The sequence below is a fragment of the Rissa tridactyla genome, chromosome 9 (assembly GCF_028500815.1).
Source record: "Rissa tridactyla isolate bRisTri1 chromosome 9, bRisTri1.patW.cur.20221130, whole genome shotgun sequence".
Lineage (NCBI taxonomy): Eukaryota > Metazoa > Chordata > Aves > Charadriiformes > Laridae > Rissa > Rissa tridactyla.
Genome location: NC_071474.1, coordinates 29631165 through 29653462, shown reverse-complemented (window position 1 = coordinate 29653462; position 22298 = coordinate 29631165). Strand labels below are relative to the sequence as shown.

General features: G+C 35.7%; 1 protein-coding gene across 4 annotated transcripts in view; it reads right to left on the bottom strand.

The window, feature by feature from the left end:
* Window positions 1-22298, bottom strand: part of DIAPH2 (diaphanous related formin 2) — a 229851-nt gene that overhangs the window by 76799 nt on the left and 130754 nt on the right. For all 4 annotated transcript variants that reach the window (XM_054214099.1, XM_054214100.1, XM_054214101.1 and 1 more), the window contains 2 exons: window positions 19347-19512; window positions 3271-3406 (listed from right to left, as the gene is read on the bottom strand). In XM_054214099.1, coding sequence (XP_054070074.1) covers window positions 3271-3406; window positions 19347-19512 — 302 coding nt within the window. The remainder of the gene's footprint in view (window positions 1-3270; window positions 3407-19346; window positions 19513-22298) is intronic.

The window sequence follows — 22298 nt, the reverse complement described above, 5'->3', positions numbered from 1 at the left end:
TTCAGTCTTTTCTTCATACTTCTCCATACTTCACCAGGAAAACAGGCAAATAGAAGTATCTTTCTAATCCAGGAAACATAACAGATGTATAAATAATAGCAGAGTGAAAAGAACACCGAAAAAGACCAAATATTCCCAAGCCCTACAGCTACAAGTGGGGAGGCTGTATCAGCCCACCTTCAGTTCTGCACAAAAAAGCTTGTATTTTGCAATGTGAACATGTTTTAAACTTTAGAATTACTTAAGTTTGTACAATGCTGCCCAGTGCAAATCATTTCAAAGTTTACATGGAATTGAGAGCTTGTCTGTGTTTTTACACTCATCTTTACACATTTTGGAATGTTTAGCAGGATTTATATCATTTTACATACAGTATTTACATGGCATCTCAATTACACCAGGCACTCTACAAAGCACAAAACACCAAACTGAGCAACCTGATTTTTAAAATATGGCTACTCTAAGGTTAATTTATAATCGGAAATTATACAGGAGAGTTCTTAATTCTGGCCACACTGCAGTTCTGCTCTCTCAGTTACACCAAGAAACAGAAAATAATTGTAATATTTAATTAATTTTAATATGGATTCTCCAGTGGCCACAAAGAAAGTTGTATCTATCTATCCAGCTAACAGCAAAAAAATACTTATTATAGAACTACACAATAAAAGGCTGGGAAATGAGGGAACCCTATTGCTCTGACCTGAAAGGCTGTAGCAATGAGTTAAAATTTCATTCTTGAAGATATAGCTAGAGAAATAACTGAAAGAGAGTTAGGTTAAAATACCCTTTGGGTGAAAATCACCTTGTCAAAATGACAGCTTGAGAGGACATCTGCCTCCTTCCTCTAAGTCTTCTGTGTCACATTCACTTAGACAAATTTGCAAACTATTTATATAAGCAGCAGTGAGCATACAGAAGTAGATGTATCAAGAAAAAAAACAGTTACTTGGAAAAAAAAGTTAATTGAATATTGACATCATGGAATCCACTGGGGATGGAACTATCCCCTCACCTCCTGCCACAGAGGTTGTAATATGTGAAATGGATATTTCAATATATTTAAAAGTTGGAAAAATGATTTTAGAAGTATTAAACTAAGTTCGTGTCACTGGTTTAGAAACATTAGTCATTTAAATGGCAGTTTCAGTGCGTTTGGCCATGTACAGTTATTCACATATTTGCAGTTTTAGTAAAAAAGAAATATAACGCAAACCTAAACTTTAGTTGTATCTGTTGATATGAAAGCCTTTCACGATGAAAAGCAAAATGCTATCAGTATACTGAGGCATCTACGTTACTGCTAAGCATGGTCTACTCCTCACCTGCTTAAAAATTTAACGGATGTAGACAGTTACGCTCTCACTGACTGAGGTGAAGCAATTTAAGAAGGTCTGAGGCTTTGGGGCAAAGTGATGTACACAAACACATGAGAATTTTTAAAAGATTCTCCCATAAACGATTTGTTTCCTATCATAGCATTCAAATTACAGTACATCAATATAAATTCATTTTTGAAACTCGGAATGCAAAGAATGAACTATTGTGAAAAACAATTTATCACAATCAGCAAATACAACAGCAACCCTAATTTATGATTTCTTAAAATATAATTATTAGTACATATAAAGTGATAACAGAAGAAAGATTTTTCATTTGTAAATAAAACTTGTTCTCCCTTTGTCTGCTTCTTTATTTTTGAAGATTTACATACGGGTTGCCGATTTTTACCAAAATTAAACTGAAATTACTGAGCAGAAAAAAGCACAAAGTTGTGACTCTTGTATACATATATCAATGAAGATAAAACTGCACTACCTGCTGAAATCATTGTAAATATGATTCAGTCTGACAAAGCAGTGCTTAAATAGATGATGTATTTGTAAGATATATTGATATAAGTGTAACTGCAGGTTCTAGAGAAACGTGGTTGCCAAACAGGAAGGGAAAGGTGGCTGGCTAACATTCCTTGAGGGCTGGCTATCCATGCACAAGTCATAGATTGTCACTGGCGATGGAAAATTTACTCATATGCCATAAATGCTAACATTCTAAATACACGCGACAGCAAACGTTATCATCAGTATTATGTGACAATATTATTGCACTACTACATTATCACTGATGAAAATTCTGACCAGTACCTTGTCTTCTCATGGCTCTGTGTTCACTTCCGCAGTCATCCTATTAAATGTTGGAGTGGGTCTCTTTGCCTGGTCTAGTATTTTTCATCCTTGTATAAACTGACTTTACAGATACTATGTATAAGGCTTTGAAAGGCAGTGTTATTTCTAAATTTACCTCCATTCGATCAATCTTCAGCATTGCACTATATTAGTTTGTAATAATTATATGGTTTATTGCAACATCATCCTTACATAAAGTTAATACATCATCACATCTTCCATAATATTCATCATAACAAAAAACCAAACAGCATTCTTCCAGGAGTATGCACCCGTTAGACTGTTCAGTGGATAAAAAGGACAAGCGTTTCACAGCTGGGTCAGACTAGCAGATTAACAAACACTCATGGAAAGTGAAAAAAACTGCAGGCTCAAAAAAATCTCTTGCACTATCCAATGTACAGTTTTACTCTACTTGCCTTCTGAAGTCAGAGAGGTAAAGAAAAAAGTCTGTATTTTACAGCCTTCTAGAAATCTGCACAATATCAATATCAGGACCATGCAATTCCTCCTGCTTTCTTACGTTCCTCTCTTAGGGTGGCCTCATGCAAAATACAATATTCTCACAGCTGACGAATTCAACACATTGCTTTTTATCATACTGAAATGTCACTCTCTACTTCAGCTCCAAGCTCAACCAGATTTTCTAGCTCCTAATAGGACTGTTGGGAGAACATCCATTATAACATGGATCCTCCAAGCCCCAAAAGAAAGACGTTAATTGCCACACTACCTTGATTATAGAGATGTTTACAGAATGAAATTAACAACAAAGCAAGTAAGATACTTCTTCTTGGAAGCAAATCCATATGAAAAAAAAAATCAATTAACTGTTACAAATGAAAACAAGCCAATAATTCACAACAAAACAACTTGAAAGGAACATTAAACATATTAAGTGGCAGATACGGAATTACATGATCAAGTAGGCTAAACGAAAACAGAATTTTCACTGAAAAATTAACCTTTTTTTCAGCTTTCAAAACAGACAGCAAGTATTTTTCATATTGATCAGCCATAGCCTTCAGTTTGTTACTCCTTACTTTCTTTTTAACAAATCTCCCTACTAAAAATGATACCTTACCTTTGTTCATATCAATCAACTGCTGCTTCTTCTTCTGTCGCTCCAGTTTCTCTCGTTCAGCCTTCTCTTTTGCCAGTTTGGCTCTCTTTGTTTTCTCCTCCATTTCTCTTCTTTTGTTGTTTTCTTTTAATGCCTCCTGCATTAGATAAAATGAACACGGATGTCTATATGCTGAGGAAAACTAGAAATAACAAAAAATAACCTTGTTTGCACAGATACTGTATTTACTTCTCGGGGGGGCGGGAGGAACAGGGACTGACACCCAATATTTCAAGCATCCTCAGAAATCTGAAAGGGAACACAATTTACTGTACTATTTGTACTCATTATCATTATTAGATAACCAGAAGAATGAAGATTGAAATAACTTTGCATTTATGGTGAATCGAAAAATTCCAAATTTTTTGATGTCAACGTGTTTATATTTTTTTCTATTAAGACTACGTCTAGTTTAAACCTGTATCTTGCTGTTAGGAGGGATGAGTGGGGATGAAGCCAAGTTCCTACTATAATGGACTTCAATTACAAGTAATGGAAACTCAGTTGCTAAAATTTAAGCTACAATTCCTCAAATATTTTTGTTGAAATATCCAAAGCAGTCTGGATCACTTAAATAGACAAAACACATCACAAGTTAGATTAAAAATCTAAATTCTCTGAGTCAACACGTTACACAAACTACCAAACTAAAAACTACAAATGTAAAAGAACATCCCTGCCAGCAAAACGAACAACCACTTTCTATGATCTTGCCTCCATCCAGTCTAGAAGACACCCTCCTTTTCCAAAGGAGGTTAATCTTGATTTCTTGCTGTGGTGGGTTAACCTTGCCTGGCTGCCATTCACCCACCTAGCCATTCTCTCACTCATCCTCCTCAACAGGATGGGGAGAGAACAAGATGAAGACTGAGATGAAGACACGGAGATCACTCACCAATTACTGCCATGGGCAAAACACTTGGGGAAGAAGAATTTAGTTTACTGCCAATTAAAATAGAATTGTATGGTGAGAAATAAATACAAAAAAGAAAACACCTCTCCCCTGTCCCCCTTGTCTTCTCAGGCTCAACTTCACTCCTTCATTCCCAGCTCCTCTATGTCGCCCCACACTCCGAGCGACACAGCAGGGATGGAGGAAAATGTAGGGTTGCAGTCAGTCTATAACAGTTCTTTCTCTGCCACTCTTTCCTCCTCACACTTTTCACCTGCCCCACTGTGGGTCCTTCAGGATAAACCTGCTCTGGTGCAGGTCTTCTCCAGAGGCTGCAGGGGAATCCCTGCTCAGGGGCCTGGAGCACCTTCCTCCCCTCCTTCCTCGCTGGCCCTGCTGCTCCCAGGGCTCTCTCTCACAACTTTTCCCTCAGTCTTCTCAGCCATGAAACATTTTGTCCTTTCCTTAACCAGTTTTTAAACAGGCACCACCAGCCTCACTGGTGGGCCTGACTGTGCCCTGTGGCGGGGCTGTCGCACAGCTGGCTGGAACCAGCCAGAACCAGCCCGACCCGGCTGTGTCCAGCACCGGGCAGCCCCGGCCTCTCCTCACAGAGGCCGCCCTGCAGCCCCACTGCCAGCACCCAGACAGGTAAACCCACTACACTTAACTCATCCCTTCTTTTCACAAATACCTTCATAACTCTTTTTACATTGCCTGCTCTCTCGAAAAAGAGAGATATTTGAATTCCCTTAAGCTCTTCCCCAAAATCCTAAATTTCTCCTTAGTTTTGCCTTTCTTAAGATTCATTTATCATGAAGAAATTCACTGAAATCCATCATGATGGAATTTCACCTAATGTCACAGACAGACATGATGAATGTTAGGGATAATTTTCTTATTTATATTCACAACAGCTACAAATTTATTGCTCCTTTTCCTCTCCAACTCAGAGTATACTAACATCCTCTGCCTACAAGTACTGCAGGTCTGGGCTTCGGGTGATTTTGGGAGTCCCAACACATTATGTCTAACAAGTAGTAATAGCAAAGAAGATACTGGATCCAAAAATGTCCAGAATTAACGCAGCACATGCTCATTAATGATGTTTCAGCTTAAGAAGCTGAACAGGCAATACTAAGTAAGCACAGGGCATAAGATAAATAGTTTCCATGTCAATGTTTAGTTTATTACATACACAATTTAATCATGCCCTAAAAACTAGAAAAAAAATGTTCACAAATACAAAAAAAGATATCTCTGTGGGTGCCTTTGTAAATATCTAAGACAATATGTCGGTTATTATTCCACAAGTAAAGTTTCCGTGAGAAATTTGGGGCAGGCTCATATTACACAGTTCTGTATATTCCTCAGAAATGACATTTCAAATGTTTATAAATGAAGATGACTATTCACCGTACTGCGTACATGCTAGGAAGAAACTATGGACAATGACTGTCACTTGTAAAAAAAAAAATCCTCTCTAAAGCACCTTTAAGTGTTAAGATTTATATAAATTATGTCAGCATTTGGTAATCCAAGACTCCCAAATGCCTCCACAACCAGAATATTCATTTAAGCAAGGGACAGCATATTTCAATGTGCATATGCCATTTCAAGAATTTACTGAGGTAAAATACTACGTAGAGGCCCTTCTTTGAGAGCTGATACTGTTCTGCAGAGATGCTGGATACCACAGTTACCGGTGATGTTACTTGTGGATGCACTTGAAAATTGGACCAAGAACTGCATTTGCTGTACCATCACATAACCGATCACACTGAGAAACACCTTCTCTTTCAGAAAAGAGAAAAAAGAATTAAAGGAGAAAATCAATGTTTTATCCTTTTTGGTTTTGGACAGTTCTGTCTCTGCACATTCAATCACACTTGACAGAGATTTCATTTTACCGCAACTTCACAGGCTGTAATGAAAGTAAATGCCCACAATCTTATGAGAGAAAGCAAATAAGAAATGTCGTGGCTGAACTAGTAGCCCACTAGCCATTGACATACTATGATTAGATCATAGATTCTGTCACATTTTCTAACAGGAAGACTATAGTAGACTGAATTAAACAAGCTCTACAGTTATTGTATCTGGAAATTCACTTTGAGACAGACTCCACAAGTCCTATCTGAAGGGAGATTACATGAAAATACAGACTGCAGCTTGTAAAATATGTTGGCTACCAATGATGATTCAAACAAAAGCCATTCAAAACAAAGGTTTAATCTTCCTGAAGAACAGTAAGGTAACAAAACACTGACAACTGTGTGTGAAGGTGCCTATCTTCATCTACCTACACCTATCCCTTCATATACACACATTTGTACATACAAACAAAAATAAACAAAACCCAGCATTCCAACACATGCAGCGCAGGAAGCACAAAGAGGTCAGATGAGCCTGTCCATTATTTCTTCAAAATGCACACTTCCTAGTATTTTACTTACCTCCAGGATGTAAATGCTTTAGAGCATCTTCACATATAGTCTCCTAACAGAGACTATAAAGGAAGAGTCAGCGACAGCAAGTAAAAATCCACTAAGTGCTAACCTGAAATACCAGAGCTTTTTCCAACCAACATGTGGCTACAAGAGGTGGAGGTTGCAGCAAAGGGGCATTAACCCCCGGCACTTTCTGCAGTGGTCAAACCGGCCACTCTGAAGGCAAGAGAGCGAAAGCCCAGCAGGGCATCACACCAACTGGCTTCTGGGGCTCTCAGGCCCTTGACTGCCTCTTTCAGAACCAACAGTGCAAGGCAGCACTGCACTCATCAGCTTCAGAGGCATTTTCATAGCAACATAAAAGGGTTACTCTAGAGACAAAAAAAAAAAAAAAAAAGCATCTCATTGACTCTTAGCTTTGTTGTAGTACCCCAGCAACTGTTTGGTAACAGCTCTAATATTTCTGGTTATTATTTGGTGGATTCTTTCCTGCCATCCCAAATTCCCTTAAAAGTGTTTGGGTGGGTAGGAGGTTCGTGTGCCGCATTCCTTGAAATTTAACATATCTTCTTTTCATCTACATGCCAATTCAAAATTAATATTGTGAAAAAAGAACAAGGACGATCTGAATCATCACCATCGTTTAGTGCACGCAATCCCTTTCCTTCGTAAAGTGTCTCAGAACAAACTACCTCGAATGTACTACTTTGCTATTACTCTCCATCAGGCAGTCTGACTCTTAACCGTTTCATATTTGTTACGTCACTTACTGCTGTACATTTAGTCAGAGCTGGGTGAAAGAATGAAATAAATCATTTGCAAGAACATAATCCCAGATGTTTTCAAGTTACGTGCTCAAAGCCAAATAAATATATATTAATCTGTATTTATAAACACACTTTACATTTGAATTAATATTGCTAACAAATTTGATCAGTTTTTCAAAGCTGATTGAAGATGACTGTAAATAAAGGTAAAGAGAATTTTGACTCAAGTATAGTGGTTTCTACAGCATTTGCTCTGCCTGAATTATACTACCAATCCTTTAAGTTTCCTTTTCTACAGTTTTACTGAAAAGGGTTATTCTTCTCTTTCATGTGGGTTCGATTACTGCATTATTTACTATTGCCTCACTTTATAGACCTCCAGACTGTGGATGAGCCTAACAATTTCTAATACAATGCACCTGCCTTACCACGGGGCCCATTTGGACCCCACCAATCTAAAGCTAAGCCTTAAGTTAAAAGAAATCTGAACATCATCTCATGCTTTCACCTCTTTTTTCTTTGTCATATTTTTATACTCCTCTCTATCTATTCTCTTCCAAACTCCTGGGTTTCAGTGGACTTCTTTTAATGTAGAATAGTGCTATTTCGGGTTATCAGGTTATTTTTAAGTATTGAATGCCAGTGATATCCTTTCTGTGTAGGTTTGCAAGCTAAATTACCTAATCACTAGAAGGTAGAGATCAGTGTAAATACTGAAAAAAGTAATTGGCATTGCTTTTAAAAGAGGGGGGAAAAAAAACAGCATTTGTTTACTGTACCTCAACAATGAAAAAGTATCTACTAGTGTTCATAGGTATAGACTACACAACTATATATATACACATTCCCTAATTAAAGGGTAAAACCAAACTAATATAACAGCTACAAATCAGACAAATGTCACAAGGCAAGCAGCAATACACAGTTAAGAATAAAAGCCTTCCCAACAGCTTTGGAAAACATTTTGAAAAGTATTCAGCTAGATACTGACTTTTCAAAACATGTAAGTGCATGCAAAATATGAAATAATTTTCAAGTAGATCTAAGACAGAAATACTTTAATGTATACAACCCCTTTTTTTGATGTGCTATTCATGATCCTCTGTATTTTTGGCTGGTGCGCAACAGCATGCAGTGTTGTGAATTCAACTGCAAATTAAAAGTTAAAGAAAGTTTGAGCGTGGGGTTTTGTGGTTTTTGGTGTTTGTTTTTTTTTTTCTTGTAATAAAGACAAAACCAAATTATTGTCTCTCCTAGCAGAGAAATTGATTCAGCAAGGAATATTATCTCTTGTTAAGAGAGCTAGTCGAAGGGGCACATGGCTTGATGTTCCCCCTTGTGTTTATTAGGCTTCACTGAAGTAAGGCTCTTGTACTCAGGACTGCCAGTTTATAGCTTGGCTTCCTTAAGAAGCAAATAAAAAATTAATGTATCTCTTGCATTCTGTACATATCTTAACTTTTGACAGACAAACAAATATTCACACACCAACATGGCTGTAAATAGGCTCTCAAAGGTAAATTATTAAAAACAAGGAGAAAGAAAACAAACCGTAATGCACAAATCTCCTTGGATATTAAAGACACAGTTGGCTACAAAGCGGTTATGCACCAATAATGAAGGCTGCCTGTGATCCCACAGGCCCTCCCTAAATTTGCCTTGTAACTGCAAAATATATGAACTGAAGTTCCAGTGGAAAAAAAATAAAATAATCTTTTTCAGGCATAACTCATTAGGAACAACGACCTCAGATTAACTTCCAGTTAATCTACAGAAATAGAGAGAGTTAAAATACAGCAGATTGAGCAATCAGTTTACATGTGAAAGAAAGATCTTTCATGAGTATTCCTTGGAGGATAACATATTCAAATACATTGCTATCCTTATGAAAATAATGGAAAAGAGATGCAATGAGTTGGTATTAAACAAGAGCAAACAAATTGAATTTCCTGATGGATGGTCATGAAACAGTATGTAGAAAAGATTATATTTTGGGATATTGGCTCATGGTTCATGCATCAGAGCCATTACATCTGACATGAAATGCCTTTGACATGCCATTACAGATTAAGGTTTTTGGCAAGTGTAGCTGCTGTTGTATATTCAGGTAGGGAGAAGGGGTTTGCTGACGGCTTATCAGCTGTGTTGCAAAAACACTTAAAACTGTCTAGCAGTGTAAGGTAGAAGATATTTTCAGTGTTTAGTGAACCAAGTTTAAGGCTACCAATGAAAATATATATAGTATGTTTTAATTACTTGACCGTATGTGTTTGAATAATTACTAAATAGCCTTTAAGTGGACAGATTTGGGACTGTTTTGATAGCTCCTTGAAATCAATATTTGGATACCAGAATAAACATGCATACCTAATTCAGGTTATTCCTGAAAGAGACAGAGAGCTGAAATACACACTTACACAGTAACAGAACTGTATTATTGCAATTACTGAAAATAAACAAACAAATAGAAAAACCCTAAAAACCAAACAAACAAAAAAAACCCCACAAACCAAAAACTCAAACACGCAAACAAGAAAATCTCAGCAAAACAAGTGTTAGCTATTTTGGGTACAATCAGAGCAGAGAAACCAAAGCCCACAGCAGATGAATTATTATTTTATTCAAGAAGCGATCTTTCTGGATCAAGGAAAAGACAAATCAATAGGTCAGCATGTGAAGCCTTGATCATGCAAGCGCAACCCTTTAAATTCTTTAAGAAAAATTCGCTCTTTCTATGCTACAAAATCTGTTCCTACAAAAGCCTAAATCCAGTAGAAAAAGTCACATATGTTTTTTAAAGAGCTGGACCTTGAATATGATGTGTTAAATGGTTTCAAAGTTTCTGGCTAGAAATTCTCCACATTTTAATAGACGCTGTGAGAATTACACACCGTGCAGTGTACATTGATATAAAGTATTTAAATGACAAAATAAAAGTGCCTGGGTTTGAAGGGGTTTGCAAGTTTCCTTCAAGACAGGGCTTATGGACTATCAGAAGAAAGCGTTCTAGAGGTTGTGTGACATTACACTCCAAAGAAATGATAAATGTGAAAAAAAATCAACACTGACAAGATACGCTTATTCATCTGCAATTTTTTTCTTGATGTTTCTTACACCTTCCGCTTCATGCTTCATATTATATTTTGACAGGATAATCCAATTCTATTAGCTTGCTTTTCCTAAACGTGATAAGCAAGCAAATATGAACTTACGGAAGTGAATGAGCTATAATTTACTACAACATCAGCAAGCTAATTGAAGATGCAATAATGCAGTGATCAATCTGAAATCACAATTAAGACAAACATGGATTCAAATTATCAAATTATCTTAATATGATATATGAACAAACAGAATGATGAGGCTAAGACTATATGAAACACCCTTGTGGAGATTATAGAGAGAAGTCAGATTCCTTCTAACTCATGACAGCTTTGTAGAAATGTTAGGTGCAGACGTAAGCGTCTGTAGCCTGTAAGCACCCTCTACGGAAGGGTTCCTCTGAGACTTTGAATCCTGCCAAAGGGAGTCACTTAGAGAAGTAATAAGGTCTACTGGTTTACAAGAGATTTTCAACATCTGGGTTAGATTCACAGCTCAAGTATTGTGATAGTTAAAATTCCAAACTATGCCTGGTTTCCAGAGTGGAATGAGGATTCAAAATCCTCATGTAAATATTATAAACTTTCAAGATAATGCCTGGGAATGACGACATTACTCAGTTGGACTCACTGACATCAGCACTGAATGGAAAGTATGTTTAAAACTATCAAATGGAAAATTCTAAAGAAAAGTTTTTTAATGCTTTCTTTTTAAGATTAGAAAACTTAACTTCATACTTTCCTCTAGACCATGTTTTCCCATATTACTTCTGAAAATACTACTTAAGCAAAGGCATCACTACCGCGAAATGACAACATCTATTGCTTTTAACCCATCCAGAAGGACAACCATGTTGCCACAGATGCAAGTGAGACCTGTCAGAAACAAATCCCGCCCCCATCTGTGGTACCTGTTATTTCTACACTTGCCTACCTTCAAGTGCTTGCAAATGCAGTGTACTGTAATTCTGTTCAGTTTCTTTTATTATTATTTATTTTTATATCTTTTGGATATCTTCCAAGACAAATGTCATCCTTACCTTTTATATCATGAACGGAGGAGCTACTTATCTAGTAGTACTAACAGCTTGTTAATAAAGTTGATGAGTTACTGCTCCTATGTGAATTCTTTTGCTTCTGATTCCATTACCTACAGACTTTCCCAGCCTACAGCTAATTCCTGATTTGTTCAATATCATGATTAAAAAAATTAATTCTCCTTGGCACTAGCTGGATGTATACACTCAAATGAGAATTTAGAGAGCTTGCAACAGAGTCTTTGTGTGAATTTTTTTGGGCAGGGGGCTAGGAAGGGCTTGCTATATACTGCCTGTTAATAAGGACAATGTTTCACTTTTGATACCCTGTTTTCACTTTCTCTTGGGAAATTTCACTGGAGAAAATACTTCTTGCTCATTATTCTTTATTTTTTCATAGCTTCCTGCTCACTAGAAACTGTTATCTTTCAGACTACATTAAAGAACTGTTACTTTTTAGGCAGAAGGGAGAAACTGTATTCCCAGACAAATAACCAGGGAGAAAAATGAATAAATACAGCCTTTCTTTTAAACCACTCCTGAATTACAAACTCAATTTATGAGTTTGAAAGCTGGGAATTTAGCTTGACTACGTATTGCATTTTATAGTAAATCATACATTTATTATGTATTAATTTATGTATTGTATATTCATTGATTTATATTACTGTGCCCAATGACCTGCTGTATCCAAGGGACATTTCAAAAAAGCCACAGGAAAATGTTCCTAAGTTATGGAGCTTGAAGTTTACTTTGAAGCAAGTTAGAAGCAAACAAATGTTAGAAAGAAAAGGTCTTACAGGTACATTTATACTCAAGACGCTGAATCCACTGTGGTGAAAGCTTTTTCTTATGAAGGCAACATAACAGATTGTTTCCTGCCTGGCACAGGGCATCAATCTTATAACATCTAGAAAGACCAGGTTAGTCATCACCCAATAAAAAGTATTAGTTTACTGGTCATTTAATATGTCTTAACATTTTGTGGGGATTTTCGCTTTCTGGATCTTGTATTACAGGGTTACTGTTAAGAGATCCCAGCCACGCAGTAATCATCAATCAATAGTCAGCGTTGATACAAAAGGGCAGTTTATTTCATAGGTCTTTTACAAGAACCCATCTCTCATTCTGGCAGTTGATGAGTTGCTAACATCTGCTTAAATATTTACTTATACCAGAATACCGCCCTTTTATAATGTAATTTAAAGATTTAATTCCTTATTCAAAGAGCTGCATTTACACAAATGTTTTCTAGGTCAGGGAGGCAGTCGCCACTGATAAAACTGTCTACCAGATATAAAAAATAAAAATAAAAAAATAACACTTCATTGAAGGAAAAAGCTTCTTCGCACTTCATAACAGCTATGCCCATAAATGCCTGTTACTGCATCAAATTTTACCCAACTATTCTTATAGGCATTATTACAACTGGGTTTTTTTAGACTCAAAATTCACCTTTAAGACTCTGCATTAAAGGGACAGCCCACAGAGCAAACAAAACCTGAAACATTTCAGAACTGTATTAGAAAAAAAAAACCATTTCCTAGCTAATGCTGAAGTATATATTTCATACAACTTCCCCGAAGCACACAATCTGACTAAAAGGAAGTTTATGTCCATTTGCAAACACAGGCATGACAGATTTGGTCGATATTTTTAAATACTCTAGCACCAACAGAAACAAACATTCAGAGTGTAACGCATTAAAAATATTTCAGATAATTTGATATGAACTCTGTGAGACAGCAGGTTAAAGTGAAGAACGAAAACAGAAAAGAACAAACTGGAATCTTGCTTCAGGCAACTGGTTAATCATTATTTGAAAAGAGCCTGAAACTATATCAACCCAAAATGTATCAGGTTACAATTATCCTTAAGGACAATAGATATTTGTGTTTACTTTCAATAGAAGAAAGGACTAATGCAATAAAATCAAAAAACATTTCTTCTTAAAAATAGTCCTAAATATAAAAGCCATATTATTATCCAGTGGATCTGCTATTTTAACTGCAAAGAGAAAAAAAACAAACAAAACCCCCTTGTAACTACATTTGGTTATATTTCTCCATAATCGTCAGCTCCAAGAGAAGAAGAAATACACCTTTTTACAGACACACACCCCTGGCTTGATTTTGAATCATGCTCCATTCGCAAAGGAAAGTCACGCCAAAGTGCTTTACTTATTTCTTGTGATATGCCTTGAATACAACGAGGTTATCCGGACATACATAAGCACCAAATCCAAGAAGTAAACACAGAAGGAGGTGGCATAAGTACCAAGAAGTTAAAAGCTCACTTCAAATGTTTGAATATTCTACCTAATCTTGGGGGGGGTGGAAGAAAAAAAAAAATAGACTGAGCAAGAAGCACTACATGATTTTTAACTATAAGAGGTGGCGCGGTAAAGTGGTGCAAACCTTATTTTGTTGTCTCACTACACCCTTGGCTTTAATTATGCTTCCTGCAAAAACTGTTAGAGAATGCTGGGGATAAAACCGGAGCAGATATAGAATAATAAATAAATCAATCAATAAACAAACTCTTGTTTCTTCTATCTGCATCTCTAGGCTGATTCACTATATTGCAGCTCAATAACTGAAATGGCTCACAAGCAGCATTTGGTTAGATTGTTGGTCAGAGGAGCTGTAAGTTTATTTGGCTATTTGCAACCATATGATGGGTCACTTAGACTGTGAGTTCCTAACTACGCAGAGGTGTTTTTTTTTCCTCCTAACATCACAGAACAGCCCAAAAAATGCTTATTCTCTCTCACACAAAGCTAGACAGATGTGGATAAAAACTAAGTACAAAAGACTAATTTGGAACTTGACTGGAAACTTTGTATCTGGACAGTTTTAAAGACATAAACCAACAAACAACAAATGTCCACAAATAAGTCAATTTCTGGGGTAATTGTCTATTGCTGGGAAAAAGCATAGAAAGTGTTCCAACAGCAATCAATATGTCTCACAAAGAAACTGAGAAACGTCAGCTACTGCATCAGCCTACACTGCTACTTACAATTTCCTTTCCCCTTGTTGGTTAGGGATAACAGAATAACAACTTATTTGTATGGAAAATTTTCTTGGAAAATAACTTGAAGAGAAACTACTGGACCCAAAGGAATATCACTGTATTGCTGATACACTTTGATCAGAGGAATGAAAGATGAAAAAACAACATTGACTGTTCCAGAATTTTTTTTTCCTCATATTCTCTACATCTTGTCATTTAGCCTAACAACTTCTGAACGCTTAGACCATGTGGAGGTGCATTTATTAAATACTGTTTCTGTCCAACTTGCAAAAGGCAAGCAATTAGAAAAGACGATGCATGTATATATTTTTTTATTTCAATTAATCAAAAATGGGCATTATTTTCGATTCATGGCACTTCCTCTACTGATCATCAAAAGTTTTTACCATGAGTTTTCTAAAGACCAGCTGTTTTCTTAACATTAAAATAGCTTGATATGAGCATAATAAGACAAACGCATATCAAGAGCCAAACATACTTTTAAATATACATATACATACAAAGACAGACAGAGAATTTTCTCTGTGACCAGGGGTTGTGCCATGTTATATTATTATACTTCAGTCATTTACCAAAATACTAAAAGAAGTTAATGGGACCACTTAGAGAAAGCCTGCAGGCATTACAATAGTCTGAACTGGACAAATTTAGTAAATACGCATGTTCTAGGCAACATTTGGAGACGATGTATATCCTCAGTCTTTTCTGATTGTTCCTGAATTCTTACCAGTAGTTAGGCCAGTTTTTTTTGTTTTGGTTTTTTTTTTGTTTTGGGTTGTTTTGTTGTTTTTCCCCCCCCCCCCCCCCCACTAAATTCCACAGATTAAACTAGTTTCAGAGTCTTTATCCTTTCAGGAAACTTCTCACAAGCATCAAAATGTTGCAGAAAATCTCAATTTTTTTCAGTAGTTTTTTCCTTATAGAAAAAAAAAGTATTACTGTACTGTGAACTTCTATTGCCTTCCTCAAATGTCTGTAAAATAAATCCTTAAACAAGAATCTTTATGCCACTAAAGTCTCCAAATTTCTGCTCTAGTGGATAAAATAAGTCAAGAAATTCTCGAAAGACCTAATTACAATTACAACTACTACTACAGTATATATCTGAACAAGTGAATTGACTGAAGCACAAATGATGGTAAGGAAGAGAAAGTGTCTCCCTAAGCTACACAAGCCTCAGATTTCACTTTTTTATATGGAAGAATTATTATTTAAATTAGTATGCATCATACATGTGGTCCAAGTTGATTTCCTTATTTAATAACTTTTTTTTTTTAAGAGGCTTAGAAGATAAAAGGACAGATAAAAACTTTAAAGACCGTAGCATCAGATGGGTATAATTAACTACCTAGACAAACATGTAGCAAATTATATTGTCCACTTTCTAAAGTTATAAAGCAATGCAAGAAATGAGGCCTGCTTTTCTTTAAACCCAAAGACTATTTGTGTATGTCTTTTCTCTTTGGAATGCGAGTTTAATATTCCAAACCAGAATACAGAACTTGACAGTTCTGTCTTGATAAACTAGATTAATTTACGGAGACTTCAGTAAAGGTTATTAAGTAAATATCATATGGATATCCTAAGAAGAACTGACCATACATAGGTTTGTAGAAATCCCAAAAGCAGAAAGGTCTCCAGCCTCTGAAACACCTGCTTGTGACTTTTGCTAGAAGAACTAACAGGAGTTTGTACCTATAATGATTTCCCCTTAACACGGGAGGCACTTTATGTCAATTCAGTGAAGAGATATTAATGTCTTGCAATGCAGTGATTTGTTGAGTGTATTTACACTGCAAGATGAAGAGTTTAGGTGAGATGTTATCAGAACACGACAATCTCGTACCTAGGATTGTAAGAATGTATGCGTGAGGTTATTGTGATCCTCAGTAAAAAGAGATCACTAGTTCATGACTACATAGTGCCATAGTGAAGGAGGCGGCCTTGCTCTTAATTTGTCCATAGCTACTCCTTATACCAAAATCTTAAAAAGAAGGAAAGTCCATTAAAATTGGTTTAGTATATAAATGAAATACAACAGATGGATTACATTTGAAAACAGCAGAGTAGTTACAATCTGCTGAAAATATAAAACCCACCCGCTCAAGATCAAATCTAGCAGAAGAAAAGGATTCAACTACAGAGGGCGTTTTACCTGTGCCAAACACTTTCACAACAGCCTCTTCTCCTACTAAATAACAGCAATAACAATAACAACAAAATCAAGGCAAGGCTGCTGTCTGCTTTGAGTACTGTCTAGCACTCAGAAGAACACAGGTATTTGTGCGCTCACATATAAAGAGCAAACAAAGTAAGGTAGATTCTGGCAAATAAAACCCAGATAATATTTCTCAGTATAAATAATTAGGGTAGTTTACACAACTTGATCTTGGTTTGAGCAGAAAGTTAAACCATATAATCTCTGGAAGCCCAACCAACAAAATTCCATGAATTTAGACATGGATAGCCAGCAAAATAGTGTTGATATTGTACAGAAAGTATAAAAATAAAAACTTCATAAATTAGCCCGGATTCTGTTCTTTGCAGATAGTGGAACTTAGATCATCAGAAGATGCATTGCATGTCCACACATTTGAAACTTTGGCACCACAATTCCTGTGGCAATTCCTTCATAACCAGTGCTTTTAATCCAAGATTTGTCTTCAGTTGCCCCTTTGTTCTTTAAGTTATCAAAATAAGGGACATAGGTAAAGCATTAACTATTATAATCATATATCATATAGCCATTCTATTAAAGGCTAAAGGATGGAATAACCATTTATTTCTTCAGAATACAAGATTAATGTAGAAAATATAAAACTATTGTACCTTGAAACTCAAGAGATTTGCCCTCTGTACAAAGATATACAGATACGTCTCACAGAATTCCCCTCTCCTTAACTAGCATTCAATAAACAAAAATGTAGGCAGCTAGGTTGTATTTCGTCTTTTTATCAAAATAATTAGCAACATCCAATCAGTTATACCCGTGCAAAAACATTAAAAAGAACAAGTGTTACGGAAATGATAATATAATAACATATATCATTAAAACTACATCATATAGTCCAAAGTTCACGACAGCAAGAAAAGTTAATAGTAAAATTATTATCACTACCATTTTTTAAAGTCTTAAGTGCAGCTTTTTGCTGTGAAATAACAATCTTTCACATATGATTCAGTAACATGCTCACCCCTGAATTCAACACTTCATTCTTACAAAATTACTTACAGAAACTCATTCTCAACCTGAAACAATGACACTTTCATCTCTTCCTGGAACTGCGATGGATGCATAGTAGTTTCTTTTCTGCTTTTGGTTCATTTGGAAAGGCCACAAAACCATTCCAGCTTTATTAGAAGAGTTATTGCACTTCATATTTAATTTCTCACATTTACCCACTGAAAACCTGAAATACCACTTTTTTCCCCTCCCTTGGTATTACTCAGTCACTCCAAAGAAATACATTAATCTCTTATAAACATTCTCCCTGAAAATTCAGTGATAACCATTGAAGAGCAACAGGCCATCAGCCAGATCTTAGGACGTCAAAAGGAAGGAAGAGAAGAGTAAGCATTTTCATTCTAATACACCTTCCAGAAAACATTTGCCCTCTAGCTCCTATCACCTTCATAACAATTTAAATACATGTTTGAGGGCAGACTCTTATCACAACATTTGGACAGTGCTAGTCTGAAGTCTGTTTCAAGTAGTTACAATAGAGTAGATTTCCAAATTCAGATATCCACATTTGGAAATGTAAGCCTTGGATTTATGAAGAAGTAAATGCGATGAAATATCTCACGAGAACTATTTCTGTTCTTGACAAGTCTTCACCCAGATGTGTTGGCATACTTACTAATTATAAAAGAATTGGTAATTTGTTTATGGAAAAAAAGGAATAATTTCAGCAAGTTTTAAATGAATAGTTAAATACATTGTAGTAAAAGTTTTCTAATAAAGTACACTTGGTATGAAAAATATGTTTTTAAAGTAGTTATTCCTCCATAACACTGAAATTGAAAGTCCTTATTATTACATGATAAATTAAGGCAGCCACTGGCAATAGACAGATCGGTGAGGCACAGCTGTATGGTAAACGGTGGTATTTCTGTGTTAACATTCTCTAGAGACACAACGTGACATTCTAGGCATCTGTTTTCCCTGCACACTTCCTATGGTGCAACTAATTATGGCTCCCAGACAGTCACTAGGAAGGATGACATTAAAGCCATTAAAAAAACCCTTAGCTGCTTAAAATTAAATTCTTAAATTCCTTCTTAAAAAAGCCATGCCCTGACACGAACCACACTGGATGACTGGAAATAGTAATGTAAGCATCTCAGTGAACTTCAGGAGTTTTGTCAGCTCATCGAAAGTCCTAGCCTTAGCATCACAGCATCGTTACGGCATCAGCCAGATTCCAACACAACATGAATGTAGACACATCCATTCAGGTCTTGATTTTAACCTATTTTTCAGTATCACGCCCGTTTGTTGTGCATCAAGCAAGTTTTTTAAAGAGGAAAAATATTTTTTGATTATCCCTATGTCTCAACCACACTGACAGCTGAGCTGGCAAGTTACAAATTGTAAGACGACAGCTATCAGTGACCAAAATCTACATAATTCTGAAAACACTAATCCAATTTCCTGCCATAGAACAAAACATAATGTTAGCTATAACACAAGAAATAAAATTGGGTGAGAGAAGAAATAAGGATATGGATAATGTTTTGCGGACATTACTCACCAAAAACAGAGTTCTGAAGTTGCTCAGATCGCCAAAGAATTCTTCTATGCTTATTGCTTTGGGATCAAAGGTGAAGTATTCTCCCAAATTTTCATACAATTTAGTCATGTTGTTGTGCATGTTGGACAATTTTTCATATTGCTCTCGGGCACTCTCAGCAAAGCTGTAAGTTTTTGTTAAGGAAAATGATTCACATGTAATCCAATCTAACAGTAACAACAAAAAGTAAAGAAAAGTCAGTACAAAGGTTAAAAGTGGAAAATTTGCTAGTGCTGTCCTGCTTTCAAATACCACATCTTTATGTGTTAATGTTTACACCTCTGCAGGTCCATGTCAACATAAGGTGGCGACACACTTCTCCATCAAAAGATCCCTTTCCAATGGTGAAGATTTGCAATTAATAGACTGTACTACTGACCTCATAAAATTTCCAAATATCTTGGACATTTGTCTTCCAATACAAAATTAATTTTGTAAAACACATTCTATGAAAATACATACACTGAAAATATATACTGAATATTAGTTTGCTGTGAGACACTAACTATAATCCCCTACTCTGTTCAAGTGATGTCATGTCCCCTGTATTATGTACATATATTTTATCTGTAAAATTTGCATTGTGCATAACTACCAATGACAAAATCATATAGTATGATGTCTAATTTTCTTTGCCTTTTATTACAGATGTGGCATCTTTGTGGATTCTTTAATGCCTCACCACACAGATCAGCTCATGCCTCAAGCTTCCTGTACCAGGTACACTTATTTGGGGCGCGCTCTCCTCTTAACTGTGTCCTTTCATTTATAAAAATGGAATATCCACCCACCTGCCCCAGTTAACTGACAAACAGCTTTGAAAAATTATTAGTAAGAAAGACACAAGTTGTTTTTTCCATTAGGAAATACGGAAGTCTAGAAATGAAACTGATTGACTCCCATCCCAGCAGTCATCATTGCAAGTTTGGCATAATATAGAAAAATGTGGCATTTTTTTTCCCCTGTAAGAAAAAAATATTTTTTGAACAATTAATTTGCAAATATAGGAAGGGTGCAAGCTACTAAGGGAAACATTTGCCTCAAAGCAAGTAAGTTCAGTCTGCTGTTTTCTTCTGTTGTGGTTGTTTATATCCACAGTCACAAATCACTGTAAAAAAACAGCTAGTACACGATTAAACTAGTTCTGCTGATACTGAATTGTAGCTGATGAAAGTGTTGTGCTGTACATATCAAAACCCGAGAACAAAAGACACAAGTTATTCCCTGAACTACAAAAATCACGCAGTCTGGCTCCCTGTGGCTTTTACTTGTAACGATTCTCCTCCATGTGGATTCTGGTTCTTAATTCAGCACAGCTCATGCTTCAACCTTTCCCCATACTTGCATCTCTAATTTGAGACTCTGCTTAGTGTCACATTTCTAATTTGAGTAATTTCTAATTACTCAATATCTTTAAGATCTCTATCTGTCTGCTAAATAACAAACAACCTGGAAACTAATTAAGGGAGACATACAGAGAAATTATAGAAACCATTTATTTTTGAGATTAGACTAAATCCAAAAATGATTCTTCAGAAAATAGTCAACAAATTGCAGAATAAAGAAAAAAATTCAGGTGGATAATCTATTCATAACATTTCCGTAGTGTTTGGATACTGCTGAGTACTTAAAAGGCTATCAGTTCACAAGCTACATGCAAGAGTAACAAGGCTGAAAATATCGCCCACCGATATATGTTCATTTAGATGGCATTAGATATAATGTTCATTTAGAATGGCAAAAAGAAGAAACCAACCATGTAATGGATCTTAATATACAAATATCAAGATTTTGAAACAGTCACATCTACCTATATAGTTTCATACCAGTGCAAACACAGTAGTAATACCTATATTTGCAGTTTATCGAAATGAAGTTTAACCTGCTTAGTTAGAATTTCGAGCTTGGACCGTTGAATCGCTCATCTTAATACAAGACAAACTTGGTATAGTTCAGTCTTCAATGACATTTAACTGTACAAAAGGAAATGAAAGTTTAATGGCAAGAATACATTAAATAGGTAATAATGGCACATTACTGAATTATTGAGCACAGTCTAAAAATTTTAGAAAAACATGAATTGCCTTGGAGTCAGCAAACTACTGTGTTGAACAGCTCACCAAAAATACTAAGAAAAAGAAATATGAAGGTACATAATTATACAAATTGTATCTGTTGTTACTTTAAAAACAGCCTCATAGAATATAATATGAAACCAAATTAACATAGTAAAAATCACTGAAAAGTCTGAAATAAAAAGAGAAAAAACCTTTGAGCATTTCAGACTTGAAATTAATTCCTTGAGACAAAGCTCCCAGAGTCGAATTCTCACATTAAACATGAGAAATAACACCAGTAAGCACTAAAAAGAAAAAAAACAATACCGCTACTGGAACTAGAACATATTTTAAAGTAACACTGCAGAAACATATTAGATAAAAATAATGTTGAAATTACAGTACAAGTACCAAACTGCAAAGAAGAAACATCATTAACAGGTGGCTTGTAAGACAAAAGAATGTCAGTAAGATGGATTAATATGATGAGCAGAGAGAATACAGTATTTTATCTATGCTTAATTTTGAAGAAAACAAGTCAGTACTGTAGAGGCAATAGTTTCCAGTCATACACCATGTCATATTAACAAAGTTGCTCTTTGTCACACTCTATATGCTTCACACAATCTTCATACTTATAAAATATTACTATCTTGAACCATCACCTTGAAATGTACAACTTTAAGTCATTGCAAAGACTCAGTCAATACAGCTGTTCCAGAGAAGCAAAGCCATACTCTGCTTCATGAAAACACATTATTGAAAAATCTAAGCTATCAAAACTTTGCATAAGAGAAATACTTAATTCCACCAGTTTTCATTAATATAGATTGAAGCTTTAATGAGCGGTCATTTA